The 27,197-nt window shown below is 38.0% G+C and overlaps 4 protein-coding genes and 3 pseudogenes across 5 annotated transcripts; 5 read left to right on the top strand and 2 right to left on the bottom strand.

The window, feature by feature from the left end:
- Positions 2,663-5,243, bottom strand: LOC104698914. 2 transcript variants are annotated; one of them, XM_010414292.1, is made up of 2 exons: positions 3,179-5,243; positions 2,663-2,968 (listed from the first exon to the last, which is right to left on the bottom strand). In XM_010414292.1, the coding sequence occupies exon 1, from the start codon at positions 4,493-4,495 to the stop codon at positions 3,674-3,676; it is 822 nt and encodes a 273-aa protein (XP_010412594.1). In that variant the 5' UTR covers positions 4,496-5,243; the 3' UTR covers positions 2,663-2,968; positions 3,179-3,673. Both variants share the same exon structure in this region, with proteins under 2 accessions (XP_010412594.1, XP_010412598.1).
- Positions 6,522-8,375, top strand: LOC104698925 (alpha-1,6-mannosyl-glycoprotein 2-beta-N-acetylglucosaminyltransferase). The gene has a single exon (XM_010414303.2). The coding sequence runs from the start codon at positions 6,884-6,886 to the stop codon at positions 8,180-8,182; it is 1,299 nt and encodes a 432-aa protein (XP_010412605.1). The 5' UTR covers positions 6,522-6,883; the 3' UTR covers positions 8,183-8,375.
- On the bottom strand, positions 8,633-9,720 carry LOC104709610 (annotated as a pseudogene).
- LOC104709617 (MATH domain and coiled-coil domain-containing protein At1g31390-like) lies at positions 10,997-11,674 on the top strand. Its single transcript, XM_010426198.1, has 2 exons — positions 10,997-11,202; positions 11,341-11,674. The coding sequence occupies exons 1-2, from the start codon at positions 10,997-10,999 to the stop codon at positions 11,672-11,674; spliced, it is 540 nt and encodes a 179-aa protein (XP_010424500.1).
- Positions 12,575-13,987, top strand: LOC104709623 (MATH domain and coiled-coil domain-containing protein At2g05410-like). Its single transcript, XM_019243337.1, has 4 exons — positions 12,575-12,681; positions 12,926-13,086; positions 13,215-13,438; positions 13,518-13,987. Exons 1-4 carry the CDS (start codon positions 12,575-12,577, stop codon positions 13,926-13,928), a joined length of 903 nt encoding a protein of 300 aa, XP_019098882.1. The 3' UTR covers positions 13,929-13,987.
- On the top strand, positions 14,343-14,735 carry LOC109124935 (annotated as a pseudogene).
- On the top strand, positions 15,293-25,565 carry LOC104709627 (annotated as a pseudogene).

Raw genomic sequence — 27,197 nt, forward strand, 5'->3', positions numbered from 1 at the left:
ACCATTAGCTGGTCTAGGCCGAATATCCGGTAACCACGGATCTGCCAAACCGAAATGGAACAGCCTGAACCTACCCCCCATCTCGCACCTTGTGCCACCAAGTTCTTCATTGAGTAGATACTCCTCCATGCAAAAGAAAGGTTATTCGGCTTTTTAGCCATAAGAGGATGTATATTCCTAAAATAACGACCTCGCATTACCCGAGCCATTAAGGACGTCTGATAATGAATTAACCGCCAATACTGTTTAGCCAACATGGCATCATTAAATTGTTCCAACGCTCGAAAACCAAGACCCTGTCACACTTATCTTTGCATAGTTTATCCCAAGAAACCCAATGCATACCTCGAGCCTTATCTTTAGACTTCCACCAGAAGGTGGAAACAGCACTGGTAAGTTTAGACGTCAACTCCTGCGGCAGTTTATAGCCCGACATAACATGGGTAGGGAGTGCTAACACCACCGAATTAATCATAACTTCCTTGCCACCTTTCGATAAATACTTAGCAGACCAACCATTTACTTGGTCATCTAACCGATCCTTAACATAACCAAAAACTTTAGTCTTCGAACCCTGAAGACTCTCGGGAATACCTAAATAAGAGCCCATACCGCCTTCTTTAGAAATACCAATAACATTTTTCAACTGAGATCTGAGCTCTGATGGAACCTTCTTACCAAACATAATAGAGGATTTCTCCAGATTAACCTCTTGCCCAGAGGCTTTACCATAATTCCCTATTATTTCCATAACCGTCTTACATTCCGACACCTCAGCCTTACAGAAAAAAGACTATCATCCGCAAACAACAAATGTGAGATAGTGGGACTTGAATGGGCAATGGTGATACCCGTTAATTTCTTCTCCCGTTCTGCCTTTTTAATATTTGCTATCAGGACCTCTGTGCAAAGTATAAACAAGTACGGTGACAGAGGATCCCTTGGCGTAACCTCTGTGGAACAATAGCTCCCTGAGGCTGACCATTCATAAGAACTTGATATGACACAGAAGAAACACACCACATGATCCACGAAACCCATCTCCTATCAAATCCTAGTTTAACCAACACTGCCTCTAAAAAAATCTCATTCAACCCGATCATATGCCTTACTCATATATCTTTTGAAGGCCAGAAACTCCGAATTACACTGACAATTAGTATTCAACCCGTGAAACATCTCATGAGCAACAAGAATATTATATGTGATTAAGCGACTAGAGACAAAAGCCGACTGAGTTTCTGAGACCAAAAGGGGCAAGAAACTTTTCAGCCGAAAACACAAAACTTTAGAAATAATTTTGTAACTCACATTACAAAGACTGATCGGTCTAAACTTTGCCATCCGCTGTGGCCTATCAACTTTAGGAATGAGACAGATATTAGTCTCATTCAATCGTGGGTCAAAATTACCCGTTCGAAAAAACTCTTTAACCAAAGCCACCAAATCCCCTTTTAAAGAAGACGAGAACTGTTGAAAAAACAAAGCTGTCATTCTGTCAGGTCCTGGAGTTTTCTCCGGATGCATAGCAAACAAGGCCTTTCGAACCTCCGAGATATCCCTAGTAAGATCTCTGTTCATGCTATCCGTAATGATTGGGTTGATTTCCTGAATCATCTCTAAAATACCCCTACCCTCCGACTTCTTAAAAAGATCCTCAAAGTATTTTGTAGCAATCTGTTCCATACCCAAGGGCGCGTCGTTCCAGACATCATGGGCATCCAAAAGACCAAAAATCCTATTCCTCACCCTCCTTTGCTTAGTAGAGGCTTGGAAATATTTCATATTTTTGTCGCCAACCCTTAACCAAAATTTTCGGCTTTTTTGTTGCAAGTATATTTCCTCATCACGATACGCCTCTTTTAATTTCCTCTCAATACCCCTAATTTCCTCTTGAGGAATCGAATCTTCCATCTTCGCCTCGTGTAAAGCCGCCTTTAAGGAAGAAATCAGCGAGGGACCAGAACTTATATTATTCTTCCGCCACCAAGAAGTAGAGTTCCTACAATTCCTTATCTTATCCACAAACCCCGGAGTTCGGAAATTCCTTGTACGATTCCACCCTGTCTCGACCGCACATAAAATCCCCTCCTTACCCAACCAACGTTTATCAAAACGGAACTGTCTATGTCGGCTCCTATTCGTCTTTAGACAAGTTGCTATAATTGGACAATGGTCCGAACCAATCATCTCCAAATAGTCAACCTTCGAATTCGGGTAAAGCCCATGCCAATCTTCATTACCCACGACACGATCTAACCGACAACGAACTACCTCACTATTACATATATTACCCCTCCAGGATAATTGATCTACCTAACAAGGAAATTCGAGCATCCCGCAGTGGCGAAGCATTGAAATGAAAGGTACAAAAGAAAAAGCAGGACGTAGAGCCCCACCCTTCTTCTCATGATTCGCCACTAATTCATTGAAATCGCCGATTAAAAACCAGGGGTCAACGCGGAAAGACCCAATATCCGTTAATGTATCCCAAACCTTTTTCCGTTTTTGCGGAACAGGATCACCATAAATAAAAGACATAAAGACCATTTGTTGGCCAATAAAAGCTTGTGTATCAATAATACGATCACTATCAAATAAAATTGAAAGTTTTATTTCATCCATAAAAAATAAAGCTAAACCACCACTTGAACTGCGGGGATCAACAGTAAACAATTTGTTATAACCAAATTTATTCTGAAATTTTTGTAAATAAGAAGTACATTTCTTTGTTTATGATAAAAATAAAATGTCTGGTCGATGCTTTTTCTACAAATCACCCAAATAATTTTCTGTCAGGTCTACCCCAATGCCCTGACAGTTCCAGCTTAGGATCTTCACGTTTGAGCCAGTGGTTTCGGGAGCGCCACCGTCCCTTTCTTAAGAAGACGACTCCCTCCGCCAACAGGAATACCATATTTTGTCTTGTGACGTTGATTCCCTATCGTCACTGGTTTATTGCCCTTGCCTATAGATTTAAGTAAGAAAGCTTTAGCTAAGAGGCGTTTCCCAGGCGAAGCCAGAGGCAAGACAAATTTCTGTGAACTAGTAAGACCTTTCCTACCCAAGGAACTACCCCCTTTAACCATATCACTAGTCAATTTTCCCAATGAAACTGACTTCATACCAGAATTTATATCACTGAAACTCAAGTTTAAAGAATCAGGAACAAGAGTACCTTGGATAGCATTACCCTCCGCATCTAAACCCGATTCAGAACCAGCAACAGTTACTAAACCCGATTCTTGCTCTTCCGATTTGTCAGCATCATTGACTTCACCATCCTCTAATAAGTCATCAGTACTTTCATTAAACATCGGTTCCTCAGTATCCTCTTCACCACCTCCTGAACCATTCTCCACTGACACCTCCATTGAAATATCCTCAGTCACCCCAGAGGAAGCACCACCGTGATCCAAGCGTTGAGAGTTCTTCTCACTAGAAGCCTGTTTAGCCTTGTACAATGGTTTGGGCCACACTGGTCTATTTCCTTTCTATGTGCTGGCAAACCCGTGAACGAGTCCATCATGTCGCTCCCAACCATCTGCGAATCAGAAGGAGCATAACCCAAAGTAATACCAGACCCACCACCCTGATATCTCTGCTTCTGTCCCCAAACAGGACCTTGATTCCGCACATGGAGAGGAAAACCAGAAGAAGTAGACTCACCACCTCAAAACTGAGGATGTCTCCTCTCAATGGACTGCTCAGACTGGAAACCCAAAGCCCGTTTAACATGTTTTTTTGGTTTCTCCCACCCACCATCATGCTGTGCAGGACCCTGTTGTGCCATAGCCTGATGCCGCTGTACCCCCCTCTTATCCCCATGATCCACAATTCCTCGACCAGCAGGGCCATTCTTCAGCTCCGGACAGACCAACACATCATGTGTTAATCTGAGACAATGTTTGCAAAAACCTGACAGCTTCTCATATTCTATAGTGACCACCACCTCATCACCGGTATCAAAAGGGACCACCAAATTGAAGAGCAGCGGATTGAATCTATTTACCGTGACACAAATGCTTCCTGTTTCCTCATTGAGATCCTTAATTTTACCAATCTTCTTTCCTATAGCAGTGAGTGTTGCCAATTCCCACAGATGCATAGGAATTCCTCCCACCTTCATCCAAAAACTGATGGCTGAGGGATAGGAATCAGACACTATAGGTTCCCAACGAACCAGTGAGATCATCCAACCATCAAAATGGTAAGGACCATTGAGTAAGACTCCAAGAAGATCCTCCTCGTCTTCAAAGTTAAATTGAAATGTTCCCTGACCCAAATCCGCTCCCATAACTTTTGCTTCCAACTTCCAGATCTTAGGCAAATTAGCAACAAGCGACTCCATCCTCTGAACAGCTGGATTCATCAATCGCCCAATTAGAGTGAGGGAGAACTGCTGAATCCGTTGAGCCAAAACAGAACCAGAAATCTTCACAACCTCTGTACGGGCTAACGTAGCCTTGCCTTTGTTAAGCGCCAACTGAGCCATATCAAACCCCAGACACGAATGCAAAAAAAAAACCTCTGAGAGAACAGGAAGAATGCACCAACAATACTATACCGACGAACCCACCAAGAATTAAGAAGAAACCGAGATAAATCGTGAAGAAAGAAGCCTCACAGCCAGCTAAATATATATCCACAGACCAGTTCCACCGAACCCAGAAGGGACCAAGATCGTATCCGCTTACCTTCCAAAACTCTCTGTGGCAGTAAATATCCGAATATCCTCATACCAGCTACCCACCAAAAACAAGGAAAGAGAATCTCATTAACTGTTGCCAAGAGAATAATCTCCATTATAGCAGCGATCTCTGAGAAACTCAAGAGCAAATGGAGATTCGAATCAACCCAATCACCCAGAAATGGAAACCTCAAATCCAATCGACCTTCAACGCAGATGCCATTAGTTATAAATGGGAATCGTAGATTCAAACACCCATCACCATGAGCCCGTAAATCTTTCCCCCTCAAAGCTCTCTGAACCCTTAATATAGAAACCCAATAAATCGAAGATCCCCCACAAGGGGCCAGATCTGAGAAAACCTGATCATGTCTAGCAACATACGGGAATGGAAAACCAATCCAATCCCTAAATCGACAATCCATAAGAGCAACCGAGAGACCATCTCTCGTTCCTCCCTCACCCCCGTCGTCTACCACCATCTCAAGCTCAAACCCTAAAAATCGCATTAGCAGTTGCCATTCGTCCTTTAGACAATACTAATTTTTCCCACTCAAAGTTTATTTATTTGTTACTATTATAAATTATAAATAATAAATATGCAATGAATATTTAAAATAGTTTTTTAATACAAAAAAAATATATTATTGTTTAGGTGGATGCTGACGTGGAGGAAAGAAAAGAGAGAAAAGTTAACTTTATATATATAAATGCAATATTGTTTATAATTGGTTAAATTTTTTTAAAGTAGTCATTTTTTATATATGCATGTTTTTACTTAAATCATCATATAGTTTGTAACTAAAGGAGTAGTAAGTAGCCTAATTTTACTCCCTCTATTTTAAAATAGTTATCATTTTAGGCATAATTTTTTGTTTCAATTTAGTTGTTGTTTTCATTTTTCAGGGTTATTTTTAATAATAAATTATCTCATTTATCCTTTACTAAAAAAATATATTAAATACTTAAGAATTTTAATAGTCACACAAAGATATAATAGTTTATTTATCTATTTTCTTAATTTGTGTGAAACAATCTAGAATGATAACTAAAAAATACTATAAATTATGTGTGTAAATGAAGTAAGATATTTTATTTAAAGATAAGTCTCCTCATAATCAAAGATACATCACTAATGATGCAACATTCTAACTAACTACTTACTCTCAAATAAATTTGATTGCAAAATTTGTAATGAGTTTTTTAAAGAAAAAAATTTTGTAATTGAAGCAAATAATTTATTTTATTTACTATTCCACTTTTATTTGTCTAGTTTTTTCCTTTGAAGGGGAAAAAAAACTAGGGCTGGGCATTCGGGTTCGGGTAAACGGGTTTAGAAAAATAGAACCCATTGGGTATTTTTAGATATATGAGTTCGGTTCGGTTTGGGTACTATCGGGTTTGGGTTACAAATTTTAGAACTCGATTATTACCCGAACTACCGAGTACCCGAAAAAATATAATTAAATTTAAATAAATTTAGTTAAATTTTGACTTACATAACAAAATATTTTAGATATTTTGATTATTTTTGATATTTAGATATAAAACTAAATGAAATATTCAAAATTATAATCATAATTTTGGGGTAATTGCATTATATCAATGATAATATTATAAATATGTTATATGTTTAGATTTAATGGGTACCCAAATAGGTAGCGGATATTACCCGACCCTAACTGAATCCACGAGTATTAAAAAATAGAACCCAATAAGGTTTTATAGACAAACCCGTATCTAACCTGAATCCGGTTTTTCGGGTCGGATTCAGAGTTGGATATTCGGATACGGTTTTTACGCTCATGCCTAAAAAAACACAGCAGCCAAGAATTTGATGGCAGAATAGTAAATTTAAGTGACAATTGACTCGGTGACTTAGAAAAAATCGCGAAACCCAAAGTCACGCAAGACTTGGCACCTTGCTTCGAGATTCCTCAATGACTCCGAAGTTTCTTTTCCTTTCCTGATCAAATCTCGTGTCTTTCCGATTACCCATTTCTTGATTTCTTCTAAAAATCTACTCTTTTGTTGAATCTGTAATTAGTATTGACGATCTGAAGTCAAAGCTCGAGTCTCTGGTTTGAAGATTGTAAAGGAAGCACCTTTTTTGCAGAGCGTAAGTAGGTTTTAGAGTTTAAGTTGTTTAGTATAGAATTTGAGAGTTTGGTTCAATTTTTAGTAGTTGTTCTGATGGCAAATCTTTGGAAGAAGCAGAAATTGAAAGATACTACGGGTTTGTGTCGTTTAGGGATTCTATTTGCAGTTACAGTCTCTGTAGTTTTGATGTTGATGTCTGTACCACGAACTGCTTTGAATAGAACTTCCATTGGCCATGATGATTTGGATGATTTTGACAAAGATTTGGAAGTTAAGCTTAATGCTTCATTGCTAAGGTTAGCTAGAGCTAATAGAATGTCTCTTAGGTTGCATCGAAGGAACCATTTTACGCCGAGGAATCTGGATCTGTATCCTGATTTGGCGAAAGACCGTGTGGTTATAGTCTTGTATGTGCACAATCGGGCTCAGTATTTTCGAGTAACTGTGGAAAGTTTGTCAAAGGTTAAAGGAATTAGTGAGACGTTGTTGATTGTTAGCCATGATGGTTACTTTGAAGAGATGAATAAGATTGTGGAAGGTATTAAGTTTTGTCAGGTGAAACAGATATTTTCGCCGTATTCGCCTCATATATATCGAAAGAGTTTCCCCGGTGTGACCCCAAATGACTGTATAAACAAGGGTGATGAGGTGAAGACACATTGTGATGGCAATCCTGATCAGTATGGGAATCACAGGTCTCCAAAGATTGTGTCTTTGAAGCATCACTGGTGGTGGATGATGAATACTGTTTGGGATGGGTTGGAGGAGACTAAAAGACATGAAGGTCATATTCTTTTCATTGAGGAAGATCATTTTCTGTTTCCTAATGCCTACCGTAATATACAGACTCTCACGAGGCTGAAACCTGCTAAATGTCCTGACTGCTTTGCTGCTAATTTAGCACCTTCTGATGTGAAGTCAAGAGGAGAAGGGCTTGAAAGTTTGGTTGCGGAGAGAATGGGAAATGTTGGTTATTCGTTTAATAGAAGTGTGTGGGAGAATATACACCAGAAGGCAAGAGAGTTTTGTTACTTTGATGATTACAATTGGGATATAACGATGTGGGCAACTGTTTTCCCCTCATTTGGCTCCCCTGTTTACACGTTGCGAGGGCCTAGGACCAGTGCTGTCCACTTTGGAAAATGTGGGTTGCATCAAGGTAAAGGAGATCAGGGTGACTGCATCGATAATGGGGTGGTAAACATTGAAGTTAAAGAAACAGATAAAGTTGTAAACATAAAAGAAGAATGGGGAGTTCGGGTGTATAAGCATCAACCGGGTTATAAAGCTGGTTTCAAAGGTTGGGGAGGTTGGGGAGATGAAAGGGACCGACATTTATGTTTGGATTTTGCCGCTATGTATCGTTCCAGCAGCAGCAGTGAATCTCCATGAAGCTTTAGAGACTTCTAAGTAAATTTGGTAATATAATCAGTGACTTTTTTTGAGGGGTTTCTTTCTTGTTATGTGCTTTGTGAATCGATATTGGCCTCAGGTTTGGCGTTGTATTTTTTAATTGTTATGTCTTGTTTGTATCACCTTCAGTATTTCACTTTCCATACGAGCTTCTGCCGCTTTATTTACCTAAGCTACTTTTGGAACTCGTCCGTCACCAGAATGATAGGATTTACGCAGTCTTAAGATACGCTCCACCAAGTAGGGTATTGATTTGGGAAAGCATGAAACTACTCTGAGAGTGTTATGGTTTTTTTCTTACATTTTTCAAATTCATCAACCAAAAGCAAAACAAATAGCAACTGGAATGAAAATTTCACTAAAAAATAATATAAAAACTAAAAATAATAGCAACTGGTTCAATGTTTCACATGAGTATGACATATTTCATCAAACTGTAACAGAAACAATATGCGCTAAATCATATTTATATGGCTCAGTGATTGTATACACAATGTCACACGACTCAAGCGTCCCCCAAATATCCTCTTGGTGTTTGTCAAGAGCAATTACCGCACACCAAACCAATTTGTTGTGACTAGACACATTCTCTTCCCACAAAACCGCCAACTTTACACCATAATCCGTCACTCTAGCAACAGCATAACGGTCATCCCACAACCTAAACAGTTTTTCCAAACCTTTCGAACCCTTTAAATAGGTCCAACAGTTTTCTTCCGGGTCGTACCATTTGATCATCCCATGACTACAACTATATAACACGTTCTCTATCACACAATAAGATGTTGGGCAAAACCATCCCCTCCTCATAGCTAAGTCTCCGGCTCTCCATCTACCTTTATTCAGCTTGTAAGTCACATGTCTCTCAATACACTTCACGTAGACACTTCCACATACCCTATGCTTTGATACCTAATACCACTACGTATTCTCTCGCCAGGACTTGATGACTCAAACTCCCAAGTTTGATGCATTGTATCGAATACCTCCATCCAGTTCGTTGCATCGAGATTTTTACAGCCTCCTGTCACATAAATTTTTCCATCAAGGACGCAAACAGAAGGGGACTCTCGTGCCACCCGCATGCTTGGGGCCTCACGCCACGTGTGTGAACGACAGTCCATGACCATGACGCTAGAAGATGCATTGTTATCCTTTGTGAATCCACCAATGGCATAGATATTAGAACCAACCCTTGCAATATCTGACTGGTACGTAGAAGGAGAATTGGGAGATGTAACTGGGACCAAAACATTCTTGGAGCTATTTGGTCTCCGGTAGAGACGGAACCATCGTTGTTGTTTGCTCGTATGGAATCTTAAGCACACGTAGAGACAACTCTCTGTGCAGCCTAAGAGGATTCGTGTTTGGTAAAGCTCAGTTGAAGCAAGGAGAGAACGGAATCTACTGGAAACTAAGGAGAGAGTGTTGTAGTACAATCTCGGAACACGGGCTAAGCAGTTTAATATCAAATCATTAGGAAGCATCATCAACGTCATTGGCTCTTCTATATTCATGGTTGCGGATCGCCTTTTACTCTCTAAGGGTTTTATGGTTGCAGTTTTCTTTGGAGATGAGTTTTGTTATTTATCTTACGAAACCAGCCTCGAGACTTTTTTGCATCGCCCAAAAAGAGAGAAAAATTTCTTTTGGGAATTTTATTTTGTTTTATTCGATTAGATAACAACGAATAAAATAACAACAATAATAATAATTTGATCCATATGTTTTGGGAAATTTGTTTTGTTTTATTCGATTAGATAACAACGAAAAGATAATCTCTAAATTTTTCTTCTCATCTTTTAAATGGACAATTATTGGAATTATTATTTTTTAAAAACTTTGCTCAATAAAATACTATGATATTCTGAAAAGGTCACTTAAATTTTGGTTATTCAAAAATACCATAAAATTATAATTAAAATTTCAATTTTCAAAATTTGTATTATCTTATACAATTTCGAGAAAATATTATTATTTACAAGAGCTGTTAATGAATGTTGTGTTCTTGTTATCTGTGTAGGTCATCAATATTTTAAAAAAAAATATTTATGGAAGTTAAATGTTCGTTCTACAATTGTTGTCTTAGGACTAAAATTAATTTAAATAAAAAATGTTCAATATATTGGCCGCCCCTATTATTAACTAGCCGTATTACCAACCTATGAGCTTATGAGGAGCCGAAGCGATTTGTATTCCTCTAGTGCTAGACTGCTAGTAATATTTGAGGCCCTGTTAGTGTAAATTAAATATTTCATCTGTCTCATAGAGATTGATGTTTTGAAGCTTTTATACATTTAAAAAAAACAATAATTACTGAATTTAAATATATTTTTTTCTTTAACTAAAGAGATATTATTTAATTTTAAACCAATAATAATTCAAAATTTTAAATATTTTTAGTGATTACTTCTTGAAGTTTACAAAACATCAATCTTTGTGGGATAAAAAAATATCCCAAAATATCAATTTTTATGAGACAGAGGGAGTAGTTAATACCATTTTGATGCATATTTACTCGAGTCTGTACGTGTTCTCCTACTTGATGGCAGTTGACCATTTTGTGTTGTTTGTTGTTCAAAGTTCGAAATCTTGAAAGATCCGAGTTCATATTGCAATCTTAAATAAATTTGTATTCTGGTTTTGCTTCTTGAAAGTGTGAGTTTTTTGGTTTTTCGATAACCAAAGTCTGGTTATGTGCCACTCAAATTCTAGGGTTTAACCAGATCTCTCTTCATTTTCAGGTAGTTTAAATTTTTAGGAGACTTCGTCAACATTCAATGGGAAAGCCATATGAGAAGAAGATCACTTGGACGATTAAGAATTTCTCCAGAGATCTTCCCTCCCGACAAACTTCTTGACAAGAATAGTGGGTTTCTTGTGAATGGAGAAGTCAAGGTTGTTGCCGAGGTCGATATTCTTGAAGTTATTGGCAAATCAGATGTGTTAGAGGAAACTTCATTTGTTATAGACGTCAATGGATTTCAAGTACTTCCTCCTCTGGTAATATTAATATATTTATTTTTAACTTCATGGAAAAAAAAAATACAAATCTTAAGAGTCTCTAACTAGAGTTAAGTTTTTTGATACATAAACAAGCTGCATATATGTTTTTACTTAATATCCATATATCACTTGCAAGTAAAATCTGTGGGTAGTTTGTTTAAAAGCCACCCAGACATTGCATCAAGATTCCGTCCAAAGAACCCACATTTGAGAACATCATACATGAATGTCCTACTAGGTCTGACTGAGGTTTTGTGCCAATCTCTAGAGAAACTCTCCACTGCTGATCTTTCCGATGCGTATTCTGCGCTACAGTATGTGACACAAGCGGGGTTTAAACTGGACTGGTTGGAGAAGAAACTGAAAGAGGCTGGTCAGAATAGGCTACAAGAAATTGAGGAAGAATTGAAGGATTTGAAAGAGAAGTGTGCAGAGATGGAAGCTCTGGTGGAGTTCTTAAGATGATGTTGTTTAATCATGGCTAGGCAGTTTAAGAGCTTGGATCTGATCGGTATTCTAGTATGTTTTTGTTTTTTGTCTTAGTTTTGAAACATTCAAACATTAAGAGACAAATAGACTTGTTTTGTTGTTGAGGTTTTGCTATGTTACATTTATTGCTGGAGAAGACAAGATTCTTCAACTTTAAACACATATGACAACACTTGTTCTTGAGAATGAAGAAACAATCATATAAACGTTCTTAAACTATAGGGTCTTTTTTGTTATTTCGGTAATGCATGTTACTGTTTTAAAAATAATTTATGGAAAGTCAAATGCCTTTTTTGCAAATTCGTTTTTAGACTTCATATCTTTATTAACCCTAGAACCCTAGATAAAATCGGAACCGAAGTGTTTCGCATTCTCTAGTCTTCCTATTCATAATCCAAACTTGAAAGCCGTTAAGGTTGTGGCTTAACTATTTCAATTCATCGTCCTTGTCTCTTTCTTCGACATCACCCTTAGAGGTAAATAAAGTATTTTTACTTCCTTGACTATCTTCGGTTTCTCAAACGTAGTAAACTAGTAAAGAACAGAAATCTTCTTAGAATGATGTTCAATAGTGCAATCTTAGTTAATCTTTATTTAAGCTTTGGCCAAAACTGTTTTAGTACATTGTCTCCAACCCTGTTTATTTCTTCCTACCTCACGCTGAGAGAGGTAAATTATTTTCAATCGTTTGAGTTTTTTATTTAATTTTTTTATTTCCATTTCCTTGACTATGTTCAGTTTCTCTAACGCGGTAGATTTGTAAAGAAAAACAAAAGCTGTTTAGAATATGTTTCACATATAGCGGAATCTTTGGTTTTGTTTGACTTTTCAATTTACAAAAATTGTGTTTAGCAGCTAGGAGTCATCAAAAGATCAATGGAGGTCAAAGTTGATACGACGATTACTTGGGTGATAAAAAATTTCTCTTCTTTGCAATCCGAATCACTTTATTCTGATAATTTCGTTGCTGGTGGCTGCAAATGGTAAGAAGATAATTAACTATTATAATAATGTTTGCTGCCAGCCGTAGAATTTGGGTTTAGTAACAATGCTGATCCATTTATCTGTACAAAGATGTATACATAAGCATAGAAGCCCTAAGAGAATATTGTAGACTTGATGAGCAAGATACAAATATGAACGGAAATATAACATTAGTCTAGATATTTCACAATAATTAACCCCATAATATTTAGCTGATTGTTTTTGTTTGGTTTTCGTTTGCAGGCGTCTCTGGGCCTTTCCCAAAGGGGATAAGAGGGCTAATAATTTTTGTTTGTATCTAACTCTTCGTGATAAAGAATCTTTGCCTATTGGATGGAGAAGACACGCTAAATTTTCTCTAACTGTAGTAAATAAATACTCAGAAAAACTCTCCCGGCTAAGAGGTGATTGGACTCTATGCTTGTTAGTTGTTACTTTATGGTTTATGTTACTTTTGTGCTTCTGTGTTGAGTTGTGAGCATCAAGTCTGAAATGTAATTAATGTGATGAAACATGGTTTTTGATTTTGTAGGGACTCAGCACTGGTTCGAACATAAATTTCCTGATTGGGGGTTTCCAGGAATGATTTGCCTCACCGAACTTAATGCCAAAGAGGGATTTCTGGTGAATGGAGATCTCACAGTTGTTGCCAAGATAGAGGTTCTTGAAGTTGTTGGAAAATTAGATGTATCAGAGGAATCTTCATCCGTAATGGAAACCATAGATGTCAATGGGTTTTATGTTCTTCCTTCACAGGTAACAAATTATGAAAAGTACAACAGTAAGTGTCTTGATATGCTGTGGTTTTACTTTTATATATCTTTTCCACATGCAGGTAGAATCTGTGAAGCGTTTGTTTGCAACAAACATAGATATTGCAGCCAAATTTCGTCCAAAGAATCCACACCTGAAGACTGCGTACATGAATTTCCTCCTGAGCTTAACAGAAACGCTGTGTCAATCTACTCAAGAACTCTCCAATGAAGATCTCTCTGACGCTGGCGCTTCTCTGGCTTATTTGAGAGAAGCAGGGTTTGAGTTGGATTGGTTGGAGAAGAAACTTGATGAAGTAAAGGAAAAGAAGAAGAAAGAAGAGGCTTGTTTGGCCCGGCTGCGAAATATGGACGAAGAGCTTCAGCCCTTTAAGAAGAAGTGCTTAGACCTTGAAGCTCAGATAGATAAGGAGAAGAAAGAGCTGTTAGCTGCTAGAGCTCCTCTCTCCTTGTACGATGACAATGTTGTCTGATTTTTTTTTTGCTTGGGTTTTGTTGTTTTGATTTCGGAATACTTTTTGATAATTTTTCCTATTTAAGTGCTTTGTAGTTGAGGGTCTCTAGATTTGCCAATTGTTATTCTATTTAAGTGTTCGTGTAATTTCAATGGTTTACGTCTCCACTTTAATTCAATGTGTTACTTCTTGCTACAAAATGGAATAAAGTCATAAACGTAGGCGTTTTGCAATTAATTGCAAACCAAACTCATAACTGCAAGTAAACGCCTCATTTATCACAGGACGATACAGACTATAGTCTATAGAGAGGAAACATACTTTTGAGTTTTGATCAGTAAATTCCCAAAATTGTTACAAAGACATTTCGTATAGAATATAAAGAATTGTAATTTAGAAGAAGCAATCGAACCATTCACTATACAATACAACATGGCCATCAACACAACTACCGTCACCAAATCCATGGCTACAGCCTTATAAACAATCATCGCGATGGCTGCACTAGCATCTGCAGCATCCGGTTTGGTTCAGTCTCCTGAATCAGACCACTTGGTTAACCAATATATGGCTAAGGTATCTTCAAGGTGTGCCATGTACGTCACGGCCGAAATGTATAACCATGGTCCGTTGAAACAAAATGGATGTTGTCTAGAGGTTTATCACATGGGACGCGTTTGCCTTCACATCGTCACAAAGCATGTAATCGAGACACTTATGCCTAGGCTTGAAGGTGTTAAAAAACAAGACTCTCTCGAAAAAAGCACACATATCTTTGTGTTCCGGTTTAAGGTATTTCTATTATTCACTTTAAAATCCACTTAAAACATAATTTGGATTTTGAAATCCAAAAACAAATCATTAAACAAATAAAATATACAACCAATTACATTATTTTGAGAAATATTTTAAAATCAGTGATTAAATAACACATGATTTTTGTTTGTATTTTCAAATCTATTAAATTCATAAAACTAATAATCCCTAAAAAGAGATATTCTTAACAATACTTGTTTCGGGAATGAACACCAATTAGATAGACTATAAGTCAAATGTTATTTTCTATGTGATATAAGTAGCCGAAGCTTTTCACATTCCTCTTGTATTCCTATTTAAAGTTTTCGCTTGTTTGAGTTCCACATCGTCCCTGTATGTTTTTTTTCGAGGGAGAGGTAAAATTATTTATAATCGTTCTATTTTTTCCATTTCATTGACTATGTTCAGTTTCTCAAACGTGGTAATTTTGTAAAGAAAAGAAAAAGCTGTTTAGAATTCTGTTCCATATATATATATATTGGAATCTATATTTTTGGTTTTGTTTCACTGAGGTTGTTATATGTCTTTTCAATTTACAAAAAAATTGTGTACTGCAGATCATCAATATGGAGACAAAAGTTGAAACGACGATTACTTGGGTGATACGAAATTTCTCCTCTTTGCAGTCAGAATCGGTTTATTCTGATCAATTCGTGGTTGGTAGCTGCAAATGGTAAGAAGATAAACTATTTTTTGTTAATGTTTTTCTTAGAATTTAGGTTTAGCTGATTGTGTTTCTTTTGCATTTTGTCTGCAGGCGTCATAAAGTCTTTCCCATGGGAAATAAGAAGCCTAATCATCATTTTTCTCTGTTTCTAGACATTCCTGACGAAGAATCTTTGTCTGTTGGATGGAGAAGACACGCTAAATTTACTTTAACTTTATTAAATCAATATTCGGATAAACTTGTTAGGAGTGCAAAAATCGAATTGATAAAAGATGCGAATTATATTTAAATTAACGAAATCAGAAACGAATTACAACAGCATAATATAAAGCATAAAATAAATCACGGAGGCAAGATATGATATCTTTTTCCTTAATTCAATAAATCGGCCGTAAGACTTTCGGACAATCGCGATTTATGAATCCCAGGATACAACCGATCACGAACTATTACAGTAGCACACCAGTAATAGAACTCAAGCGAACAGATCTACGTTATACTCTCGAGACTACTAAACTAAGAACTTATTTGGACTAAGCAAGGGAGAGGGAGAGAGAGAGATCTTCAGAGGAAGGAGTGTTTGTGTTTTTGTGTGTGTAAAATAATGAGAGGTTGTGCCTCTATATATAGTGGAAGGAGGGAGGTCTCAAAAAAATATTAACTGAATATTCTCGGAGTGCTGCCCAAGTTGGTTGGAGTTCACACAAAGTCTTTCCAAAAAATTAAATGGGTCTAAAGATTTTCAAAAAACTCAAAAGCCCACGGCCCGCGTCCACGTCCAGCCCAGCCCGCGTCCGTGCCCGGCCCGCGTCCGTGCCCGGCCTGCGTCCGTGCCCGGCTTGCGTCCGTGCCCGGCCCGCGTCCGTGCCCGGTCCGCCTAATTTGGCTCGCGCGTGGGAACCTTCCCTCTTCCTTCTACACACTTTTGAAACTAGAAGAGTGTGAAACTATATATATATGAGTGAAAAATCAATCATATTTCCGATGTGGGATATTTCCCAAACCATCCCAAGTAGCTTACTTCACACTCTTATTTCTTATTCAAATCAACTCCGTTTTGGACGTATGAGTATACCATCTTGTATTACTCGTTACCAGCTTTCCATTGCACTATCGACCAGACAATTCCGATCAGCCATTTGACCGGAATTTGGCCGGAAAGTCACTGTCCCAAAACCTGCAATTTTCTGAAACTTGTTTCTGAAAATTCAGTTCCAACAATCCCCCACATGAATAGAAATAAGTCTAAACATCTGACGACATGACTAACCCTATAGACTGACACTACTAGGTAGACTAGACAAACCTTCGAGAGTATATGCGAAAACTAACTGTATCTGAGTTGGTGGCGTTTTTCAACCTTGAACCGACTCATTGTTATACCTGTCGAGTTTACTCAGCCAGATGGTGAACATGATGTCTTGAACCATCCGGATTTGTATGTAAACTTAGACAGCAGGCATAACACAGCTTCGTTTTCTCGTAGAACGAGGTTCTCTATTGTGTTCATTGTGGCCTTGAACATGCCTGGTTAATCATGAGTGAACTTAGAGAGTATAGCCTCATATATTCTTCTAGAAACGGCCCCATTTCACACTCACAAGGTGATTTTAATAGCTGCTTGTATTTAAAGAAATATCCTGTAATTATTTCAAAACATTTTACAAAGCTACATTTCAAATCATTAAAAGCATATGCTTAACCTCTAACATACAGGAAGCACTTTACATCATTTTAGGAACTGGGAGAAGACAAAAGTCTCTTAGTGCTTGTAGCAGATTCAGCTTGATTTAGTTGTCCCTGTGAACCTAGGTCATGGGGTCTCCAATCTGAGTAGGTGGGGTTACCATCAAACTTCCTCTTAAGTCATAGGTTTTAAACCCATTCCTCTTGATGATTTTATAACTTGATCTCGCGTCAAACCTTTTATAAATGGATCCGCTAGGTTTTCTTTGGTATGGATGTAATCAATCGTAACTACACCAGTTGAGATAAGTTGTCTTACAGTTTTATGTCTCCATCTGATGTGACGAGATTTGCCATTGTAATGGGTATTCCTTGCCCTGCCCAAAGCCGATTCGCTATCACAGTGTACACGTATTGCAGGCACATGATTCCCCCACATTGGGATGTCTTCCAAAAAATTTCGAAGTGATTCAGCTTCCGACATAGCTATCTCCAAAGCTATGAATTCAGATTCCATAGTTGATTTAGCTGCCAGAGTTTGTTTGGAAGACTTCCAGGACACTGCTGCACCTCCAAGTGTAAAAACATATCCACTCATGGATTTTGAGTTTCTCGAGTCTGCGATCCAGTTGGCATCACTGTATCCCTCCAAAACTCCGGGTTCTCTACCATAGTGCAAGCCATGATCTTTGGTATAACATAGATAATCCAAAACTATAGTTATAGCCATCCAATGCTTATGTCCTGGATTATTTGTGTAGCGACTAAGTACAATTACAGAGTGCGCTAAATCCGTTCTTGTACAGTTTGTCAGGTACATTAGACTGCCAATTACCCTTGCATACTCCACATGTTGCACAGGTTCACCAGAATTTTTGGTCAAGTGCATTTGAGGATCCTCTGGAGTTTTTGCAGTCCCTTTTAAGTAATGCTTGAATCAATCAAGCACTTTTTCAGCATAGTGGGATTGAGACAAGATAAGGCCCTCATCAGTTCTGATGATTTTTATCCCCAAAATTACATCAGCTAAACCCAAGTTCTTCATGTCAAAATGTCTTTTGAGCATGTTTTTCGTTTGAGTTATGATGTCTTTGTTGCTGCCGATGATGAGCATATCATCTACATATAAACATAACAAAATGTACCCTGATGGAGTAGTTTTGTAATATATGCATTTGTCACATTCATTAGTGTGAAAACCATTAGACATCATCATACTGTCAAAATTCTCATGCCACTGCTTAAGAGCCTCTTTGAGTCCATATAATGACTTCACAAGTTTACACACTTTGTGTTCTTGTCCTGGAATAACAAATCCCTCAGGTTGTTTCATGTAGATTTCCTCCTCTAAATCTCCATGGAGAAAAGCAGTTTTTACATCCATTTGAAGGATTTCAAGATTTCTCAAGGCTGCAATACCTATGAGCATCCTGATCGAAGATAGTCTTGTTACCGGTGAATAGGTATCAAAGAAACCTAAACCTTCTTTTTGCCGAAATCCTTGCACTACAAGCCTAGCCTTGTACTGCTCAATATCGCCATTGGGTTTTCGTTTTATCGTAAAAATCCATTCACACCCCAAAGGCTTAAATCCTTGTGGTAGATCTGCCATTTCATACGTATGATGTTGCATGATAGAGTCTATTTCGGTTTTGACAGCTTCTTTCCAATAAGGTGCATCAGGTGTAGACATAGCTTATGCGTATGTTCTAGGTAGATTTTCAACTAGAAATGCCATCATCAGAAAATCATCACCAAACGATTTAATTTTGTGAGCTCGTTTGCTCCGTCCAGGTTCAAGTTCTGTTTCTACAGTAGTATTACTCAAAGTATTGCCAGCTTCAGAGGTCGCTGCATCTCGTTGTTCACGAGTCCGTTTTTGGGTTTTCCTACAGGGAAAAATGTCTTCAAAAAATGAAGCATTTCTTGACTCCATAACTGTATTCACATGGATATCTGGAATATCTGATTTATGAACCAGAAATCGATATGCACTACTGTTATGTGCATATCCGATGAAGATACAATCTAAGGTCTTAGGCCCAATTGTGACCTTTTTAGGAGGTGCTACAACCACTTTTGCTAGACACCCCCACATTTTGAGGTATTTGTACGAAAGTATTGTACCTTTCCAAAGCTCATATGGTGTCTTGCCAGTCACCTTATGCGGTATCCTGTTGAGGATGTAATTTGTGGTAAGCAAAGCTCCCCCCCCACATGTTCTTGGTTAACCCAGATTCCTGAAACAATGTATTCATCATCTCTTTCAGAGTTCGATTCTTTCGTTCCGCTACTCCGTTAGATTCTGGCGAGTAGGGAGCGGTTGTCTGATGTATAATGCCTTTTTCTCTGCAAAATGCATTGAACGGCTCATTATATTCTCCTCCTCTATTACTTCGAACTACCTTTATAGTTTTCTGAAGCTGATTTTCTACTTCGAGGGTGAACTCATTGAATTTTTCCAGTGCTTCATCTTTGCTATGCAAGAGATATACATAGCAATATCTTGTGCAATCATCAATGAAGGTAACAAAGTATTTCTTACCACCTCTAGTTTGCACATACTTTAAATCACATAAGTCTGTGTGAATTAAACCTAGAGGTTCGGTTGTTCTTTCAACGCGTGGTGAGGGAGTTTTAGTGAGTTTGGCCTGTACGCACACTTCACATTTTTCTTGGTTAGTTTTGAATTTCGGAATCAAATTCAAGTTTTGCATTTTTCGCATTGTTTTGTAATTGACATGTCCTAAACGTTCATGCCAAGTAGTAAACGACTCAACCAAGTAAGCAATAGGGTTTTCTTTCATTTCAGCAACAGAAGCAGAAGCTACAATTTTTGGATGGACTGTCGTTACAGACATTTTGATCAGTCCACCCTTAACAAAACCCTTTCCCAAATACATCCCATTTTTCTTAAGAACTAACTTATCAGCCTCAAAATTAATGCAAAAACCGTGCTTGCTTAGCACTGTTCCAGAGATGAGATTCTTCCGCATGTCNAATCGATATGCACTACTGTTATGTGCATATCCGATGAAGATACAATCTAAGGTCTTAGGCCCAATTGTGACCTTTTTAGGAGGTGCTACAACCACTTTTGCTAGACACCCCCACATTTTGAGGTATTTGTACGAAAGTATTGTACCTTTCCAAAGCTCATATGGTGTCTTGCCAGTCACCTTATGCGGTATCCTGTTGAGGATGTAATTTGTGGTAAGCAAAGCTCCCCCCCCACATGTTCTTGGTTAACCCAGATTCCTGAAACAATGTATTCATCATCTCTTTCAGAGTTCGATTCTTTCGTTCCGCTACTCCGTTAGATTCTGGCGAGTAGGGAGCGGTTGTCTGATGTATAATGCCTTTTTCTCTGCAAAATGCATTGAACGGCTCATTATATTCTCCTCCTCTATTACTTCGAACTACCTTTATAGTTTTCTGAAGCTGATTTTCTACTTCGAGGGTGAACTCATTGAATTTTTCCAGTGCTTCATCTTTGCTATGCAAGAGATATACATAGCAATATCTTGTGCAATCATCAATGAAGGTAACAAAGTATTTCTTACCACCTCTAGTTTGCACATACTTTAAATCACATAAGTCTGTGTGAATTAAACCTAGAGGTTCGGTTGTTCTTTCAACGCGTGGTGAGGGAGTTTTAGTGAGTTTGGCCTGTACGCACACTTCACATTTTTCTTGGTTAGTTTTGAATTTCGGAATCAAATTCAAGTTTTGCATTTTTCGCATTGTTTTGTAATTGACATGTCCTAAACGTTCATGCCAAGTAGTAAACGACTCAACCAAGTAAGCAATAGGGTTTTCTTTCATTTCAGCAACAGAAGCAGAAGCTACAATTTTCGGATGGACTGTCGTTACAGACATTTTGATCAGTCCACCCTTAACAAAACCCTTTCCCAAATACATCCCATTTTTCTTAAGAACTAACTTATCAGCCTCAAAATTGATGGAAAAACCATGCTTGCTTAACACTGTTCCAGAGATGAGATTCTTCCGCATATCAGGTACGTGCTTCACGTTCTGGAGGGTGAGCTCACGATCAGAAGTTAGCTTCAGAACCACTTTGCCCTTACCTTCAATGTTGGACACCGCCGTGTTGCCCATGTAAAGCTACTCATTTGACTTGTTCTTCTTNGTCACCTTATGCGGTATCCTGTTGAGGATGTAATTTGTGGTAAGCAAAGCTCCCCCCCCACATGTTCTTGGTTAACCCAGATTCCTGAAACAATGTNATCAGTACATATATGTGTGGTAGCACCAGTGTCATAGAACCACTCCACTAGATTCCAGATATCAACCAAGTTACATTCCGTAACCACCGCACCATGTCTTCTTTAGTTAGGTTTGCTTGCAACTTGAGATCTTTGGCTTTGCTTTTGTNGTCTGATGTATAATGCCTTTTTCTCTGCAAAATGCATTGAACGGCTCATCAGATTCTCCTCCTCTATTACTTCNCCTCTCAAGGTTGCTCTTCTTGAAGTTTGGTCCAGATGACACCTTCAACGGTTTATGAGGAATAGAGATCCCTTTACCCTTGCCTTTAAACTTGGCCTTATGCTCAGCTACATGAACGTCATGCCCCTGGCTTTGAGCATCCGAATGAGCTCCACGATTGTTGTCCTCAACTCCAACCGACGGATGAGATCATCAAGAGAGATTGCCTTACGCTTGAAGTTTAGGTAATGTTTGAAATTAGACCAACCTGGTGGTAGCTTCTCGATTAAGCAATTTGTTTTGAAGACATTGCAGATCGACATCCCTTCCAAATTGATCTCCTGAAAGATGCGTCGAAGAGCCTCCACTTGTTCCATAATTGGTTTGGAATCCACCATCTTGAAGTTCAGGAACTTCGTAGTTGAGAATTTCTGTATCCCAGACTTATCAGTCTTGTACTTGGTCTCCAAAGCTAGCCACAATGATTTTGAAGTCTTGTACATACTATAGAGGTCATACAGATCATTGACCAAACGGTTCAGAATCTGACCTTTGCAACAATAGTCTCCTTGAGCCCAGCTATCCATGCTTCCAACCATATACACATCTGTGTCACCTTGTGGAAGCGTTGGTGAATCCTCTGTGAGGTACCTTTCCATGTTCATGATGGCCAAGTAGTAGCGCATCTTGTTTTGCCACGTTTTGAACCCAGCTTTGCCATCGAACTTTTCTGGCATCATTCCTTGGGAAGCAGAAGGTGGTATCCCCATGTGGGTTGATCCATTACCGAACAAATTTCGGCGCACGGTTTCCATACCCGAATCGATAAGCTTCGTGTTTTCAAGTTCTTTAGCAAGGCTTAAAGCCAACTCCGCAGGAGTTTCAACAGGGGTTGCAGGAACCCTAGCACCGTCAACGTTGTTGGTGTTGTCTCCAAACATGTTTTTTCACAATAAACAGATCTGATTAATATATTAATCAAACAATTCAAGTAATTAAATTACACTGAATTAGTTTTGCAAACTCGCTTAATAAGCGTTCATAGAAACTTGTTTCACAAACTCACTCAATTAAGAGCGTTCGTGGAAACCAGAGAGAGTAGAGAAGAAAGAATTAAAGTAAAAGTGTTCTTCTAAAAACTTTCCGCGTAAACACCGAAAGATGAAAGCAGAAACAATTTCTCAGAAGATTTTCAAATCGTTTTTAAAATAAAAAATTCAAAAAATCCTCAATCCGTTTAAAGCGATAAGCAGAAAGTNCATGCTTCCAACCATATACACATCTGTGTCACCTTGTGGAAGCGTTGGTGAATCCTCTGTGAGGTACCTTTCCATGTTCATGATGGCCAAGTAGTAGCGCATCTTGTTTTGCCACGTTTTGAACCCAGCTTTGCCATCGAACTTTTCTGGCATCATTCCTTGGGAAGCAGAAGGTGGTATCCCCATGTGGGTTGATCCATTACCGAACAAATTTCGGCGCACGGTTTCCATACCCGAATCGATAAGCTTCGTGTTTTCAAGTTCTTTAGCAAGGCTTAAAGCCAACTCCGCAGGAGTTTCAACAGGGGTTGCAGGAACCCTAGCACCGTCAACGTTGTTGGTGTTGTCTCCAAACATGTTTTTTCACAATAAACAGATCTGATTAATATATTAATCAAACAATTCAAGTAATTAAATTACACTGAATTAGTTTTGCAAACTCGCTTAATAAGCGTTCATAGAAACTTGTTTCACAAACTCACTCAATTAAGAGCGTTCGTGGAAACCAGAGAGAGTAGAGAAGAAAGAATTAAAGTAAAAGTGTTCTTCTAAAAACTTTCCGCGTAAACACCGAAAGATGAAAGCAGAAACAATTTCTCAGAAGATTTTCAAATCGTTTTTAAAATAAAAAATTCAAAAAATCCTCAATCCGTTTAAAGCGATAAGCAGAAAGTGGATTTATTGAATTAAGACTGTTAGGAGCGCAAAAATCAAATTGAGAAAAGATGCGAATTATATTTAAATTAACGAAATCAGAAACGAATTACAACAGCATAATATAAAGCATAAAATAAATCACGGAGGCAAGATATGATATCTCTTTCCTTAATTCAGTAAATCGGCCGTAAGTGCTTTTGGACAATCACGATTTATGAATCCCAGGATACAACCTATCACGAACTATTACAGTAGCACACCAGTAATAGAACTCAAGCGAACAGATCTACGTTATACTCTCGAGACTACTAAACTAAGAACTTACTTGGACTAAGCAAGGGAGAGGGAGAAAGAGATCTTCAGAGGAAGGAGTGTTTGTGTTTTTGTGTGTGTAAAATAATGAGAGATTGTGCCTCTATATATAGTGGAAGGAGGGAGGTCTCAAGAAAATATTCACTGAATATTCTCGGAGTGCTGTCCAAGTTGTTTCGAGTTCACACCAAGTCTTTCCAAAAAATTAAATGGGTCCTAAGCTTTTCAAAAAACTCAAAAGCCCACGGCCCGCGTCCACGTCCAGCCCAGCCCGCGTCCGTGCCTGGCCCGCGTCCGTGCCTGGCCTGCGTCTGTGCCCGGCTCGCGTCCGTGCCCAGCCCGCCTAATTTGGCTCGCGCGTGGGAACCTTCCCTCTTCCTTCTACACACTTTTGAAACTGGAAGAGTGTGAAACTATATATATATGAGTGAAAAATCAATCATATTTCCGATGTGGGATATTTCCCAAACCGTCCCAAGTAGCTTACTTCACACTCTTATTTCTTATTCAAATCAACTCCGTTATGGACGTATGAGTATACCATATTGTAGTACTCGTTACCAGCTTTCCATTGCACTATCGACCAGACAATTCCGATCAGCCATTTGGCCGGAATTTGGCCGGAAAGTCACTGTCCTAAAACCTGCAATTTTCTGAAACTTGTTTTTGAAAATTCAGTTCCAACAAAACTTTCTCTAATAAAAGGTTAGTTCTGAAAATATGTTTTGTGATTTTGGAGAGACTCAACACTGGTTTGATCAGACGGCTCCTGACTGGGGGTATCCAAAAATGATTACCCTCACCAAACTTAATCTGGAAAAGGGATTTCTGGTTAATGGAGAATTCATAGTTGTTGCCAAGGTAGATGTTCTTGAAGTTGTAGGAAAATTGGATGTATCAGAGGAATCTTCACCAGTAATGGAAACTAGAGATTTCAATGGGTTTCAAATTATTTCTACGCAGGTAAAAAAATTATGTAAAATACAACACCTTTCGTTGTTGTGAAGTATATTATTAGTAATGGGTCTAACAAGCCTCCTCGAGATGTGGGTGGGAAACAGCCCAAGCCCAACATCTCGGAAATACAACAAGACATGCCACTTATATGGGCCACATAGGTAGGAAACCATGTGAGAATTTGCTTGTTGGGCCAACCTTGGGCTCTGATACCATATTAGTAATGGGCCTAACTCACTCCCAAAAGCTAGCTCTAAGAGAAGAGGATTGCGGCATCACATACATATTACCAAGGATCACAACGCTTAACCGATGTGGCATTCTAACATATATAGGTAAAAAAAAACATATCGGTAAACACATTGAACATGTTGTTGTGATTATTTACTTAATTTCTTGATATATTTACAAGTTACAGATATGTTGTTGTGATTTTACTTAATTTCTATATCCTTTCCACTCGCAGGTAGAATCCGCGAAGCGTTTATTTGAAGGACACAAAGATATCGCATCAAAGTTCCGTCCAAAGAATCCGTATCTGAAGATGGCGTACATGAATGTCCTCTTGAACTTAAACCAGACGCTGTGCCAATCACCTGAAGAACTCTCCAATGATGATATGACTAGTGCAGGGGCTGCACTGACGTATTTGAGAGAAGCAGGGTTTAAGTTAGATTGGTTGGTGAAGAAACTTGATGAAGTAAAGGAAAAGAAGAAGAAAGAAGAGGCTTTTTTGGCCCGACTGCAAGAAATAAACAACAGCTTACGCCATTGAAGCAGAAGTGCTTAGATCTAGAAGCTCAGATAGATAAGGAGAAGGAAGAGTTGTTAGCTGCAAGAGCTCCTCTATGACGATGTTGTTTGATGACTTGATAGTTAGTTCTTGTGCGCTTGGATATAGGTTCTGCTAAGATTTCTGATTTCTTTGCTTGTGTTTGGATGTTCAAAAATATTTTTTTAATATCGTTGTTTCTTTTGAAATTAAATGATTTGTAGCGGATCAGAGACCTAATACAAGGAAATCAAATTTGTCACTAAAAATAAAAAGCAAAACGAATCGAGTTTTATATGATTTAATCTCTTTAATTGAGACCTAATCGAGTTTGTAACTTAGGTATTAATTAAAGTTACTGCCCAATTAAATGAGTCAAAGATTTATTTTTAGTTATTTTTTACATACGTTTTCTACAGAAATTACCTTATTAAATATGCAAAGATATTAAGTCAAAGTTTTAATATATATATATATATATATATTTTCTTTTGCGTAAAAAAAAAGTATATATATATATATATATATTCTCTAGGGTGAATTGATTTTTTTAAAACTTAATATAACGTACTGTGTTTTGGGTATGACAAAGTATCCACACGAAGTATCACGGTGAAAATAGAACGTTGACCGTTGACACCAAATAATATTGTTGTAATATCAGACAAAACACAGGTGGGAGAAGGTGAGAGATTTTTATTTGATTATATTTTAATAGATAAATTATTTATGGAAATTTTGAATAATAAAAATAGAAAATAACAAATTAAATATTGACATGTGGCAAGCAATATTTTTTAGGTTATTTATTTTCTCATTTTTTCCTTCTTTTTCTATTTTTATTTTTATTATAATAATAGAAATTGGTGTAAAAAGCACCCATTAGAAAAACTCTTAGAGAGGAACCACAACAGAGGTGTCAATCATGCTTGTGTGGTCTGGCACGGCTCGAAACCTTAAAGTTTGTATATGTTTGAATCCGGCCCAAAATATTTCAAGCCTATATTTCAAAATCAGGTTTGACCCTAATAGAGCTACCTGGTTTTTCGGGCTTTGTTGGTCTTATCTTAGAGATCAAAAATTCAAACTTATAAGCTTATAACAAGTCTTAAAAACAGTGTTTAAAATTGTAATATAATTAAATCAATCAAAATTTAAATAACTCATCTATAGTCACTAAACCAACTTAATTTAAAAGAAAAAGTTTAAAACCAAATAATTTTATATACTTTAATCAAATTAAAAAAAAAATGATTCATATAAAATATCACATATAAAATCAATTATCTTTTTCAATTCTCATTACCCTCTTCGTTTTTACGACATCCTCACGATCATGGCTCATAACATCTGGCAAGCCTTGCAAGACATTGGCCTTGGGGTTAATGATGTTCCAATCGCTTTACCAATTGAAGTGGTCAACCAGGCAGCGGCGGCGAACCGATTTATCCTGAAGGGCAGACTGGTGATTCCATGGTGTTAAAATCTCCGCTCCATTGTTGCTGCTTTCCCTCGGTTATGGGGACAAGGAGGCTTGGTCCATGGATGAATCGTTGAAGGCAGACGGTTTTAGTTTGTGTACCCTTCGGAAGAATCAATGGAGATGGTCCTAAGGTGAGGACCATCGACTTTCACTGAACGTATGTTGGTTCTTTAGAGGTGGACCCCACTCATGCCAATGGCGATGCTTAATTACATACCCTTATGGATCC

The sequence above is a fragment of the Camelina sativa genome, chromosome 1, assembly GCF_000633955.1.
Source record: "Camelina sativa cultivar DH55 chromosome 1, Cs, whole genome shotgun sequence".
Lineage (NCBI taxonomy): Eukaryota > Viridiplantae > Streptophyta > Magnoliopsida > Brassicales > Brassicaceae > Camelina > Camelina sativa.

What these genes read in the sequence shown, in the direction of transcription:
- LOC104698914 (XM_010414292.1), bottom strand. Translation starts at nt 4,495, where the DNA reads ATGGCTCAGTTGGCGCTTAACAAAGGCAAGGCTACGTTAGCCCGTACA.
- LOC104698925 (XM_010414303.2), top strand. Translation starts at nt 6,884, where the DNA reads ATGGCAAATCTTTGGAAGAAGCAGAAATTGAAAGATACTACGGGTTTG.
- LOC104709617 (XM_010426198.1), top strand. Translation starts at nt 10,997, where the DNA reads ATGAGAAGAAGATCACTTGGACGATTAAGAATTTCTCCAGAGATCTTC. An exon ending in GGATTTCAAGTACTTCCTCC is followed by an intron (nt 11,203 to 11,340) that starts TCTGGTAATATT and finishes CATATATCACTT; the next exon opens with GCAAGTAAAATCTGTGGGTA.
- LOC104709623 (XM_019243337.1), top strand. Translation starts at nt 12,575, where the DNA reads ATGGAGGTCAAAGTTGATACGACGATTACTTGGGTGATAAAAAATTTC. An exon ending in GTTGCTGGTGGCTGCAAATG is followed by an intron (nt 12,682 to 12,925) that starts GTAAGAAGATAA and finishes TTTCGTTTGCAG; the next exon opens with GCGTCTCTGGGCCTTTCCCA. An exon ending in TTTATGTTCTTCCTTCACAG is followed by an intron (nt 13,439 to 13,517) that starts GTAACAAATTAT and finishes TTCCACATGCAG; the next exon opens with GTAGAATCTGTGAAGCGTTT.